General features: G+C 40.9%; 1 protein-coding gene across 2 annotated transcripts in view; it reads left to right on the top strand.

Moving 5' to 3' along the window:
- Positions 1-220: 220 nt before the first annotated feature.
- Positions 221-14126, top strand: part of PGAP3 (post-GPI attachment to proteins phospholipase 3) — a 51938-nt gene continuing 38032 nt past the window's right edge. The window contains exon 1 of one of the 2 annotated variants that reach the window (XR_013595076.1): positions 221-478. Coding sequence is in view for 1 of the 2 variants with exons in the window: in XM_078645659.1 (XP_078501785.1) it covers positions 307-478 (172 nt within the window). In the remaining variant the exon portion in view is untranslated. The remainder of the gene's footprint in view (positions 479-14126) is intronic. The other variant, XM_078645659.1, reaches the window with a different exon arrangement.

Below are 14126 nucleotides of genomic sequence, written 5' to 3'. Positions count from 1 at the left end.
AATGCGGTGGCACCTTCTGTCGCTCTGTTTTGTAAACTCACAAGCTGGTTGGTACTCTTATAACGATTCTATGTCCCTGTCGGCCCCCTCGTGTAAATCTGTGTTTCTGCTCAGCTTCTTTCTTTTGAGCGCTAAATTTTTCCCCTAACTCTTTCGGTGTGTTCCCGTTTCCGTCTTTTGATAGAAGTCACTTCCGGTGGTGTTCCCTTTTCGCATTCCCCTTCCAGATGCGCTTCCTGTGTGCTGTTGTTATTGTTCCCCCTCTGGGTCCAAAGATAGCTTCCTGCTTCTCCATCCTGGGGGCGGATGGCGGCTCGGGCAGCGCTGCTGCTGCTCCTTCTGGGGGTGGCCGGCGCCTCCCAGGGGGACAGAGAGCCCATGTACCGGGACTGCGTGAGCCAGTGTGACCGCAGCAACTGCACCGGGGCCCGCGGGCGGCAGTGGAAGGAGCGGCAGCCCTTCTACATGAACCTGACGGGTGAGTAGGGCTCGGGGGGAGGCAGGTGGAAGTGTGTCTCGGTGGGCATATTCGTTTTCTCGACAGTCCGTTTGCACCTCTTACTTTGGATTATGACATTAGTCTCCTTTCTACATTATAATATAGAACAAGCTACCAGCCTTTGAGAAGCAAATTAATTTATTCATGGATTGTTTGAATAGCGTTTTTACGCAAGAAACCACGAAGGAGCACCACACAACACACAATTACACACATGGTATTCTTATCTGTGTAGTTCTCCACCTAACTGAGCAGCTGGATTTAGAGTGCCTCACTGACCTTGAGGGATGTCAGTCTATTTCGAAGTGCGGGTCACATCAAAAGATTGGAGGACGCTTACAGTTTAGGTATTGATCTGTGTACTTCCTGTTTGACAAGGCTTATAATTCTATGGCAGCATCGCAGGCAATGGTAATACTGTTACGCTATACAATGTAATGGCAGCCAAAACACAACAACACTATAATGCACATATTTCCATTGGCTAAAAGTGCAATAAATGACCCCAGTCAGTCCTACAGTATTTACATATATCTTCTCAGTATTCTCTTTCTTCATGACAGCTAAATGCCCTCCATTTTATTTGATGCTGGACATTTACGTGCTTAGGGCAAAGAGAGCATACCTGTCAAGTGGCTGCATGATTATTGTGCCAATTTGTGAGGGTGATTGCTTGCAGTGGCTTTTTCTTCCTCCCGCGCACGGGTAGAATATCACTGGCCTTTCCAAGCACTCCTATATTCTTTCCTTTGCATCAGCAGTGCCAACAGAAGTACGTCTGGCTATTTTAAATATTTGTTTAGCTTCTGGACACCTGTTTTAATTATTTACCAGTTTGAGCAGCATAGCGTGGATCTATTTTTTTTCTATCCTACTCAAAGTGTAGATAATATTTTGTCCTGAGGTGTCCACATATGATTTATGTTTTTCCTTATCTATAGCTGATATGATTTATGTTTTTCCTTATCTATAGCTCACAGATTAGAATGCAACACGGAGCGATTGCCATTGGTTAGATTTTTTTAGCAAGCATTCCGCCCGTCACCTTTGTGTGTTTGATGACTTAAGTGGCTAAGGGTATGCCCAGTCATGGGTCCTGTGCTCACTGTGCTACTGGAACGAAGCTGCTCCCAACTGAAGAGCAGCAATAACGAGGAAACCGGTCTTTGGTTGATTATGTTCTGGTTCAGGAAGATCCTGGCAGTTCAGACTGTACTGCCCCGACTGGAGCAAAGTCAAGACTGATATGTAAACTGCTGCCTGGATATGGAACGACCTCCCCCTCTGGCAAAGCCCTACACTTCTGTAGTTAAGGAAAGATCTCGAGAACTCACTCTTCAGATGACCTCAACGGAGCTGCACACACCCCACCTAGCATCTTGAGACCCTAGCGGGTGAGTAATGTGCTTTACAAACCACTGACTGATTGAATGGTGGGCAAAAGAATGATGGGTTGGGATGCCCCACTGAGCAATTGATATTGGTTAGACTTATTGCAAGCATTCCTTCCATCCCCTTTTGTGTTTCTGCGCCATAATTGCACACTTTTAGTTCTGCCTTCACAGTGCAGCTCTCACTATACCTTGAGTGAACTCCAGAAAAAGATTTAAGAAGACATATTAAGATAGGGTCTTAGCTTCTGCCTATGTGTTGGTCTTTTTCTGTACAAACTTGATTAGGCAGGAGGTGTGTGCTTCTACTGAAAAAGAGTGCTTGTTTTGCCTTGTGGAAACGTTTTTGCTCATTACGGTGAGCTTGAGTTGGTTATGGCTACAAGCCTGATTGTTTTGTCCGGAAACTTTTTGTCAGCTGCTATAAGTCCTGTCCATTTACAATAAGAAGGTAGAAGACCTACCTTACTCATTGTGAAAAGATATTGAATCCAATAGAACTTTTTAAGGGTGAGTAGTAATTAAATCTGTTGAAGCCTCCACATAGGTGTTTTGTTACCTAGAATCTCACAGCTTGGCTTGTTTTTTCCCTCTGACAAACCTTAGGGGCAGACGATTTGTACTAAGAGAACCTTTTTAGGCTCTTCTTTTTAAGAGGTTTCCTATTTTGTCAACTGTAATTTTGTACATATTTCTAATTTCACGACTATATATCTGATAGTTGCCTTGTGCAAAAGCTTTTTTCCCTCAATATAGTATACCTTGGGTGGTTATGGTGACCGGTTAGTGTTAAAATCTGTGGCTTGGTTGGTTTGTTGTTTAAAGTTATGTCAGATGCCATAGGCATGATCTGTTTATTATAAAAAAAGTGGTGACAAAGACAGTAGGCCTGAATGTTGGGGTGTTGTAAAGAATATGTTAAAGCCAATTGACCTTTGGTTGTGAATTTTTATTTCAATACGTTAAGGCATGACGACAGGTATTTTTCTACGTAGAATCTGTTGTTAGGCAGGGTTTTTGGGTGTTGGTTACCCCTCTGAAACACTTAAGGGATAGATTTGCACTGTGATAACTCTCACTAGGCCCTCTTGGGAGGTTGTTTATTGTGTTTTTTGTTTACTCGATTATAGTTTCTTTTATAACCGTCAAATCTCTGTACCAACAATGAAATGCCTGCGAATATTAAAATTGCGGGACAGTTTTCCCCATATACCAGAGACCCAGGGCAGGTTTTTGCTTGTGCAACCAACATAGTTCTCTCGTTTTCCTTAGCTTTATACTCTGTGCCACCCGGGGAGCTTATCGGTAATTTCTCGCCATTCCTGAATATTACCAGGAATCCTCTCATCCGCTCTCACCATAGACATTCCAGTGTTCTCTGAACCCTTTATTTGCATCTCTTCAGCAGAAATCTCGTCCGAGTTAGGCCTAATGGTTGTAATCGGTGTATTCTGCTTTTTGCTAATAAGAATGTGTTGTACCTTAATTCCCTCAAGTGCATCCTCTCCTTAGCTGCTCAGCCAGAATTAATGTGATGACTGCGTGGAATGTTGGAATGCCTGATGAGAGAGAGAGAGAGAGAGAGAGAGAGTGGAATGTTTGTGTGCCAGCTGGTGTGGAGAGAGTGACAGTTGGAGAGAGTGGGCTGAGCAGCAACCATGCTGCTCCTGGTGGGACCTCTATGAAACTTGTAACATACTTCTACTGAACCAACCAATAAACCTTCTACTTGTATTTGTAGCAAATAATGTTCTTGAATCCAGTGAGTATAAGTAGGTATGATTTATTGTAGGTTAATCCAAGTTAAGTTAACAATTAAATGATCAATAGATGTAATAATACAAACCCCACCAGGAGCAGTTCTTCTCTCGCTCAGCCTGTCTGCCATCAACTGCCTCTACTCAGAGCAGTCAGGTACCAAACATTCTAGTGTGTCATCAAACATTCTTCTAGATGCAGTGGCTAAGCAATGGGGAAATCCAAGCAAGGGAAATGCAGAGCATAAGCAAGATGTAACACATCCCCCTTCCTTAGAAAACAACAAACAAAGATAAGAGAATATATATACAAATCATATGAATGGAACACATTGCATTGCATTCCCAAATATATAACAGTTGAAATATAATAAGGATTGCATTCACAAATATAGTGACCCCATCCCCCTTCCTAGGGAAAATTAAACAGATGTTCATATAATCTTCGACAACCTCCATATCCAAAATACATACTATATGAACTCCTCTAAACATTAGAGCACTTCCGTGGTTCATATCAGCCAATAGAGTAACTTGCGGCTCTTCACAACAAAATAAATACAATATGAACTCCTCTAAACATTAGAGCACTTGCGTGGTTCATATCAGCCAATAGAGTAACTTGCGGCTTTTAACAACATTGAACAATGGAACTCCTCAGAGTCCATAACAAGAAAATTGAGCAACTACGGCTCTTCTAAACTTCAACAATTGAACCCCTCAGAGTCCATAACAAGAAAATTGAGCAACTACGGCTCTTCACAGCATTAAACAATTGAACCCCTCAGAGTCCAAAACCAGAAAATTGAGCAACCTACGGCTCTTCACAACATTAAACAATTGAAAAGGATGGAGCGCCTCAAAAATGAGCACCGAAGTGGCTCCCCCAAAATTACATATCCAAAATGGAGCGCCTCAAACATGAGCACCGAAGTGGCTTCCGCAAAAGTACATATCCAAAATGGAGCGCCTCAAACATGAGCACCGAAGTGGCTCCAGCAAAAATACACTCTAATAAGTTCAAACACCTGAACAACTAATCTTCAACAAAAACAAAATTGCATTGAACACCTCAAAAACAAAATGAGCACACTTGTGGTTCAAATCAGCATATCAGAATCAAAAATATCTGCAAATAAACACGAGAAAAAAAACAAATTGAGCACCACAACCAAAAGTAGAGTATAATAATGGCTCACTCCATAAATAGCTAAAACCAGAAATCTGAATAAAAATGATAGGGCACCTCAACATACGTTGAGCATAAACATGGCTCTCACATACAAAGTACACACATACAAAGTACACACATGCAAAGTACACACATGCAAAGTACACGCATGCAACTAATATGAGAAGAAATACATTGCAAATTAAAAATGATGTGCTGTCCTCCCAATAAATACATAAATGAAACTTCCCTCTGAAAACAAGTTATAATAAAGATGTTAAATTTCTACAAAAAGATGAACATACACTCCGGTGAGCGAACTCTCTCACCCGAGAAGTGCAGAACTCATCCAATGCTGATCGACAAAATCTCTTTTCCAGTACCCACGTTGATTATCACCAGCAGTCACTAGTAGAAGTCCAACAGTCACTTGTTGAAGTCCAGTCACTAGCTGAAGAAGAACGATGTTACCGCTGGACATCGCACAAGTAATGTAGACAAATGACACCATCCAAGAGTCAAGCTACAAAATTGCTCAAGAACAACCGGTGAAAATAAAAGCTCTTGAAATCAGTAACCAGAAGAAAAAAAAAATCCCCGAAGGTGTCACATAAATATGACGTTACGCACAGTTTACTGCAACGTTATGACATGTAGAATCTTCCGATTGCCATGGGGAGAGTAGAGATCCCAGAGCGGACAGAGCGTCTGACGTATGCTCACAGTAGAGATTCCAGAGGGACAGAGTGTCTGAGGTACACCCACAGTAGAAATTCCAGAGCGGGCAGAGCGTCTGACGTACGCTCACACGCCAGAGACACTCTTCACAGACTCCCTTCGAACATTCCACGACGTCACCAGAAAGCAACAGATAGCAGTCAGGAAGGATCGCTCTGCTCCTGTCAACCAACTGCCACAATGCCAGGGAAGACAGCATGGCACACGTTGAAAACAAGAGGTAACAATCTCAAATATTGCCAAACCACAAATGTTTCCTGCAGACTTTAAACTCTTATCTTTGAGGAAAAACACAGCTGGCAATGTGAAAGACTTAGCTGACAGAGTTTCCATGCTTCCATAAATCAAATTCACAAGCACCTCCGATGTGCTCAGTTCATGAATGCAAGTGCAGGGCCTCAAGAAAAATAAACGGACTCTTTTTTTTTTTCATGCTGCACATTCAGTACCTATAACTGATGGTAGACACGGTTTTCTCTTTACATTTTAAATATAACGTTGCGAAGCAAAACTTTCACTCTCAAAAATGTAGCCAATATGTAAAAGTTCACTCTCCAAATATGAAAATTCAGGCCAATGTGATATAAAGTTCTCTTGCAAACCAGGCCAAATCACGCAGTCTGAAATCAAACACCCTGGGATGGTAGGCTGTCCAGATGACTGGGGACACTGGTGGGGCTAACCAGGGCGTTTCTGTAAATTTACCTTTTCTGTTCCGGCTTAAGTAGTTCCTTGGTTGCAGTAGTAATTCATTAAAACAGTCCTCTTTCCACGCATAGGTTCTGTTCTGTACCTCGTCGCCAATTTGTAGCAAATAATGTTCTTGAATCCAGTGAGTATAAGTAGGTATGATTTATTGTAGGTTAATCCAAGTTAAGTTAACAATTAAATGATCAATAGATGTAATAATAAAAACCCCACCAGGAGCAGTTCTTCTCTCGCTCAGCCTGTCTGCCATCAACTGCCTCTTCTAGATGCAGTGGCTAAGCAATGGGAAAATCCAAGCAAGGGAAATGCAGAGCATAAGCAAGATGTAACAATTATACCTCCTGTCTACCTCTGATCATCATTTGGATCCAACCGTGTACCATTTCAACATTGGCAACGATCTAGAAGAAACCCTGCGTGCTTTGGCACAAGACTACAGAAGGTGAGGAAACTTACAATTTTACAGAACTTTATATGTTCAAGAAACTACTTAAAGCAGTTCAACTTTAAAAACAAAGGAAAAGAACGCCCTCCCGAGTCCCACCAGTCTCCTCCAACATCTGGACAGCCTACCCAGGGCGCTTTACATTCCTTATATTTATGGATTTATACTTCAAAGGAAAATAAATGTACCGTTAATCAGTATACGTTTGAGACTGGCTTACTTTAAAAATCCTGCCTACCAAAACGTGAACCTGGAATAAAAGAATAAAAAATTGACAATCTTTAAACTAATGTCTTTAAACTACTGCCTTCAGCAGAGTTTAACAGTGTGTTCAAACATTTGGAGATGCCCTCATTTGCAACCTTCAGAAACGGTTACGGCAAACTGTATTATCTTTTGGTGTGTAGAGAGCACCATCCACTCTGAAACTTGTCATTCACCTAATATCGGTAAATATCTTTATTCTAGCAGAGCTGCAACTATCACCATAGATGATGATTTGGCATTAAATAACTTATCTACAGTGTTTGGAAACGAGCGCTCCCTAACTGACACGACAAGCTCCATTTACTATGGCTGCATATGTATTTCAACTGACATTACAGCATTTGCTTTTCACCGGGTTGGCAGCTACTGGACAAGAGTTGTGTGTCTTGAGTCATGGGCAAGTATGGAGCTATACCTATGTCATGGGTGAGTTTTTGTCCGTGTTGGTTTTTAAACTTTGAGCCTTGTTGAGGGTGTGAGCCGTTAGCAATGCGCATTGATGTTTGCTATTTGAAAATGTTGCGCGTGGCTTCCTCAGCATGCTCGAGCTCACCTGCATTTCCTCGTAAGGCGTCTCTGCTTCGATGCCTGTCAGAGCTGCTCCTGGACGGCTGTGTGCACAGACACAATGTGAGCCACCGGCACGGCATCATGAAGCGTGCTGCCATAGTGTGTTTCCACCAGACTCATGTACCTAAGTCACGCTGTCTTCCTGTGTTCACTCCGTGGTGCTGCTTCTGCCAACCACGTTTGTTTTCCTTTTGGGGGACAATAACGTTTTTCCGAACAACACCAGGACATCGTATCCTGCTAATTCTTCAAGGTCCTGCCTGCTCTGATGCTCTGTGGAAATCAAGTAGCGCAGCTTAATGAACAGACATGTTGCAGTGGAGCAAAAAACTTTGGGACTAACTTACAACAATTGCAGAGAAGTATCCTTGAAACTGGAACTACGGTGACAACTTTAGTTGTGTTAGTTTATTGTGTTACAATGGACAGCATGTCTTGACATTTGTTTTCCACTGTGGTTACTTCCTATGTTTACATGCTTTCTTTGTCTGTAATGTATTCTTTATTAGTTATACTACAATCTTAGTGACATCTCACAGTAGTGAGTTGTTCACTCTTCATAATACTTACATTATGATTTCCCGTGACACCTCATAGAGTTATGCTTCGCCTTATTGTTATTTGGTGTGTTTAAGGGTCACTTTTTAGATCTAATTTTTGCACCTTTGGCAGTATATCTAATTGGTTTTTCCTGACTTAGATACTTTCAGGGTATCAGGCATTTTCTTTAGGGTATTTGTTGTTTAGGAGCTGGTCTTCTTACACTTGTTTTCATTCTTTAGTGGGGGTAGTGCGCACACCCTTTACACTGATTTCACCCTGCACAGTCTTTTGTACCTAGCAGTAGTGTTACACTTGCATTACCATTTAGATTGTTATCTAGCAGTGGTTACTTGCGCAATGGGCAGTGTACCCATCTTTAGTTATATACGCAATGGGCAGTGTACCCATCTTTTATTTAGAAATGCGTAATGGGCAGTGTACCCATCTTTAGTTGGAATGCGCAATGGTACCTTATGTAGAAATATGAAATGGGCGGTGTACCCATCTTTAGTTAAAATGCGCAATGGGCAGTGTACCCATCTTTATTTGTAATGCGCAATGGGCAGTGTACTCGTACTTCATTTGGGCTGTGAACCAACTTTTAAGTTGAAATGCGCAATGGGCGGTGAACCCACTCTTCGGTTTGTTATGCACAGTGGTACATTAGTATATTAGTATATGAGGCGTGCAAAAGAGGATGAGTGCATAGGTCTTTACATCTCCCCGGAGTTCTTCACTCTCCCAGACCTGCACTATCTCCTCTATTGTGCGGTGTGTAGAAACGTAGTTAGGGTGTTAGACCTTTTGGTCTCCCTTTTCTCCAGCTTTCAGTTACGCTACCGCCTTGCACCTTTTACTTAATTTCATTGTTTTGCCTTCTCTACCCTCTCTTATTATCCCCTTATATTCTGTTTTTCCTCTCTTTACTTTTATCATACTTTACTTGAATGTTTTACACGCTGTTTTACATGCAATGTTCTAACCTTTTCTATTATTTTTCCCAAGGGAAGGGGAAGTGCTATCTTGTATCTTTTCGAACTCGAATCTTTGCTAACTTTCCCACATGAATCTTTGCTAACTTTCACACTTCCTTCATTCTAGTTTCTTTTTGCTATTTACTCACCTCTTACTTCTTTCTCACTGTATTTTCATCCTTACTCTTCATATTTATTGTGCGCGATGTTACATGCATGTTCATTCTTATTTTTATGCTGCAATGTCGCAATTATTGTTGTTTATTGTTGCCAGGGGAAGGGGATATGTTGTACCTTAATTCACTCAAGTGCATCCTCTCCTTAGCTACTCAGCCAGAATGAATGTGATGACTGCGTGGAATGTTGGAATGCCTGATGAGAGAGAGATTGGAATGTTTGTGCGCCTGCTTGTGTGGAGAGAGTGACAGTTGGAGAGAGTGGGATGAGCAGCAACCATGCTGCTCCTGGTGGGACCTCAGGATTATACAAAAAAAACTAACAGCATTATCCTATGGCCCTTCATTAAAGACCATATCAGCAAAATTATTACTGACCTTGACATATGGCTCTGAAGTATTAAACGGGAAAGATGCGAAGATAATTAATAATGCAGTTGCTAAAATCTACAAGATCTTATTTCATCTACCGTATAATGCCTCGCAAGCACAGGTGAGGTTGGAGTTTGGGATAAATAACCAGCTATACGCACGAAAAGTCAGTTTCTTAAAGTATGGAACCGTATAAAAAATGACCTTGGAAATCAAATGTCCCAGATACTGTGGCAAGAAGTCAAAGATAACCGGAAATTGCAAGCTTGGGCCTATCTAAATGAAGCGAAGGAAGAATTCGGTGTAATGTCAATTTGGGAGAATACAATAACCCAAGAAAGTTTCAAAAGAACAATTAACAAACTGACTAATCGCCTGTCGCTGATAAAAGACAAGGAGGTATTTGTAAAAGGAAGACACGCATGGCCAATTATAAATGGATAAAAAAAAAACAAGGCCAAGAATATCTTGAAACATCATGGTCACAGCAAAATAAACACATTTTTATGAGAGCGCGTTTTGGATTATGGCCGAGTTTATGTCATCTACCTTCATGGAAGAGTAGTGAGGACAATACTACATGTAGGCTATGCAAATGTGGGCAAGAGGATATTATACATCTACTATGTCTTTGTTCTGAAATAGAAGTTGAAAGGAAAATTATCCTCAAGAGACTATTCAATGCTCGTGGAGTAAGGACATGTAGACAAGCGTTGATGGCATGCCTAAATCCGAAAGGCGTATTTATGAATTCTGCATTTGTAAAACTTTTATGTGTTATTGGTAACTTGAAAAGAACATTTTTGTGTTGTATTAACTATGCGATATTAGAAAAATCATGTATATGGTGTTTTACATTTTTATACTTGGTTGATATTTTAAGCATTTTTGTAAGATTTTAATTAATCAAACAAATAAACTTGACTTGGTGGGACCTCTGTGAAACTTGTAACATACTTCTACTAAACCAACCAATAAACCTTATACTTGTATTATACCTCCTGGCTACCACTGGTCATCACTTGGATCCAACCTTGTACCATTTCAACAGAATCAGACAGACAGACAGACACAGACAGACACAGACAGACAGACACAGACACACACACACATTTTTGTTTTTCCTTTATTAGTTATACAGTGAAGACCCAGTATGCAATGTGTTAATGAGAAAGTAACGGATCACTGTTTTGATATAAGGCATTATTCTGATCCACTCTGTGTACAGTGTTTCGTTATCTTTTTCTCATTTTTCTTATAATACTAGGAAATGTAGCTGTGCGTTAACTATAAGTGTATTAAAGTACTTCTGGCCTAACAGATTTAGTGCTCTGCCAGGTGCTTGTGGTGGAAAAAAAGGCTATTTGAATGATACACACATTAAGGGTTTTTGTGTCAGTCGTCTTCAGCCATTTGTCTTGTCGAGGGTCATTCATATTCATCTGCCCATGAAAGCATGCAGCAGTGGGTCAGTCCATTGGCTGTATTACCACTTGACAACCAGAATTTGCACATGTGCCTGAAAATGGACCCTGTTAAGTGTTTGAGCTGGTGGGCATTTTGTTCAGTTTTTCATATTCCCATTTTATTGGTACCCTTTTACTTCTTTTTGTTCTGGTATAGGGCTCGCCTCAACAGCTTTATCAGTATGGAAAGAGCTCGTTCACTCTTACACCACCCAATACATCAGGTACACACATATATAAAGGGGCTTTGGACATCCTCCTTTCTGCCAAAGGCTACTATGGTTTATCTAGTTAATGCATTGGCTTTTGTGATTGTACATCTGTGCTGGAATTAACCCACTACCTTTTGCTGATGTGAACTCCTTAAGTAAAGAAGGATCGCTCACACATAGTGCCTACAGTTAATTTTAATCTGTTTTGTAAAATTGTATTTTTAATTGCGGAATGGACTCTAAGCGCCCAGTGTGTTGAATCTCCCCAGCCTAATCTGTTTGCTGCTCAGCTGTTCTCCGCAAGTCCCCAACCACACCACCCGCATTATGAAGGTAAAGGGCCTCACAGGTTTGAACGAAAAGGAAAAGCGTTTTCGAGGAAAAGAATAGTAAGAACATATGTTTCTTTAATTCCTTGCGCCTGGAATGTCGTAATACATGGCGGAGTTCAATTTTAGACTAAAGAAGGGTGACCTGTGCCACAGTTTGAGAATCTCTTTAGTAGGATTCGAAGAGACAAATCCTCTTCGTTTCAATGTAACCTTCTATTTCAATATTTTACGCAACGTGCTAGCATTTCGGTGCAAATTTAGTGTGACAGAATGTTGTACCTTAGCTATAGTGCTATTCATGTCATCCACTGCTCCACCAGTGGAACCCTGTAAGGATGATGTAACATGGAATGTTGGTGTATGAAAACCACAGTTGGATAAGGGCTGAGCACCACGCTGGCTGCTCCTGGTGAGGCTGTATTACTGCTGTACTATTGCTTTACAATAAATACTCCTAAAACATCTCAACCAGCCTGGAGTGATTACTACACAGAATAAAAATTAAGCGGCAATAACAATGCCTCACAGAATTCAGCGCTTTTTCTTAAGTACTCTGACCGTCCCAAGTTAACTAATTCTGTAGAATTTGATTTAGGAGTAAAGAGATTCTCTCCAGCTGCCATAGAGCGGCTCAAAATCAAGGGACTTCATGACGAGTATTTCATAGGACTTCTCAGCAAATCCATGGCACTAGAGAAACACCCATCCACGTCAATGTGGTCTTATAAAATAGTCTGTAAAATGTCAGTTGAGTGGAATATATTCGTGAAGAACACGCAGTTAATTCAGCAATTTGACAGCAAATGCTTAGTACAAGTTTGAAGGAACACTTTCATAAGTCTGAGCGCTGTTCAGCGCAGCATCTATGGAACTGTATCTAAATAATCTGAACTGGCCTCAAAATGCTGTCAAGGTGCACAGCTGAACAGACCCATCACCTCGGTTATGTGATCCGGGTTCTGAAGGTATTGTGGTGGTCAATCAAGGAGCAGCTTCCTCACCCTGTGGACAGAACCAGCATATTTACCAAAGTGATGGGTAGTGAGGCCATAAACCACTGACTACTCGTGTACCCAGAGAAAATGGCTCACAGTTTTGGTCTGTATTCTTAACTCCTACAGAGGGGCTCGAGATTAGCCTGAACTGTTAAAAAGTTGTATTTTGTCAAGAGTCAAATAAGGCACTCTTGATAAAAAAAAAGTATCAACATTTCCTTTTGTCAAAGTGTGGTTTATGTGCCTGGAGACACTAATACTCATGATTCTACGTGGCGTGGGAAGTATTGTATGTACACATCCCTATTGGACAGATTCCGTTTTATGAGTTATCCTCTCTTTTTACCGGCTGGGCATGAAGCCCATAGTCTCTCTCAGACCACTGTCCGTCCCCATGGGCCGTGCATACAGTCACCCCTCCTCCATGTGGTCACCTGTTCATCACCACTCATACCAGAAGGTCCTGTATTCTCTCCCTGTGTCCCTTCCACTTCCACCCATTCACTGACTGTTTCTCCCATGTGCCAGAACGCCATTCACACCCTGCCTGTCTGCCAGCCATTCACTGCGCGTGGCTTCTGCTGCTGAACCACAGGCCTATTTTGTAATGGTTTATTTCCATAGTATAAAAAAGGAACGTTTAAATGATGATAAGTGTATGTCATCTAAACTAAGATTTGAAAGAAAAAAATATTTTCTTGTTGTTTTGCTTGTGTTATAGAAAGCAGGCTTATTTTTAGTCTGACATTTGCTGAATTACTTTTTATGTGAAAACGTGAGATCTTTTATGCATTTTCCTCTTTGATGTTGAATCAAAGTCAGTTTGCATTTCTTGTAACTTGAAAGATTTTGATATGTTTATTTTGCAAGGCGCATTTACTAGGAACAGAGTAATAATTTCACTTTTGAAAGATTGTTAAACACATAATGTTTTTGGGTAAAACTGGAGTACATATTGTTCAGTGCATAAATTGCAGACCGCCTGACAGGGAGACTTGGGCAGAAACCCTGGTTTCCTTGATTGAGGACATTGAATTGTATCAGTTTGAACCGCTGTGCTTCACTGTCTTTGTCAAATTCAGGAGAGTTAAAAGTGCTTTACATCAGATAGTAAACTATACAAAAATAAAATCCTTGCTTGTGTTTGGCTTAAGCGTAAAATTTTGATAGTTAAATGGTGCACATCACAGCCTCAGTTGTCTCTTGGCAACGAGCAGCACCTTGCAGAAACAGAGCGTTTTGTGTTTCAATTTTAAACCTTTCCAAACGTCTTCACCAATCCAAATGTGCCTTTATGTCTGAGGATGAACTTAGTAGATAAGTGGAGATAAGATTCTAATTTTCTGTATTCCTGTTTTTTTGTTGTGTGTTGCTCAGCACAGGCATTAAGTAGGAGTTGGTGCATAATGTCTTCCTATACTATTATTAATTTTAATTTACCATGAACTAATCTAACTTTAAGTACTAGTATGGCAGGTATTAAAGAAATAGACTGTTTCCTCCGTACATG

This window comes from Lissotriton helveticus, chromosome 5_1, assembly GCF_964261635.1.
Source record: "Lissotriton helveticus chromosome 5_1, aLisHel1.1, whole genome shotgun sequence".
In the NCBI taxonomy this organism is placed as follows: domain Eukaryota; kingdom Metazoa; phylum Chordata; class Amphibia; order Caudata; family Salamandridae; genus Lissotriton; species Lissotriton helveticus.
The sequence above is the reverse complement of the archived record's forward strand: the minus strand, read 5'-3'. Positions and strand labels throughout refer to the sequence as shown.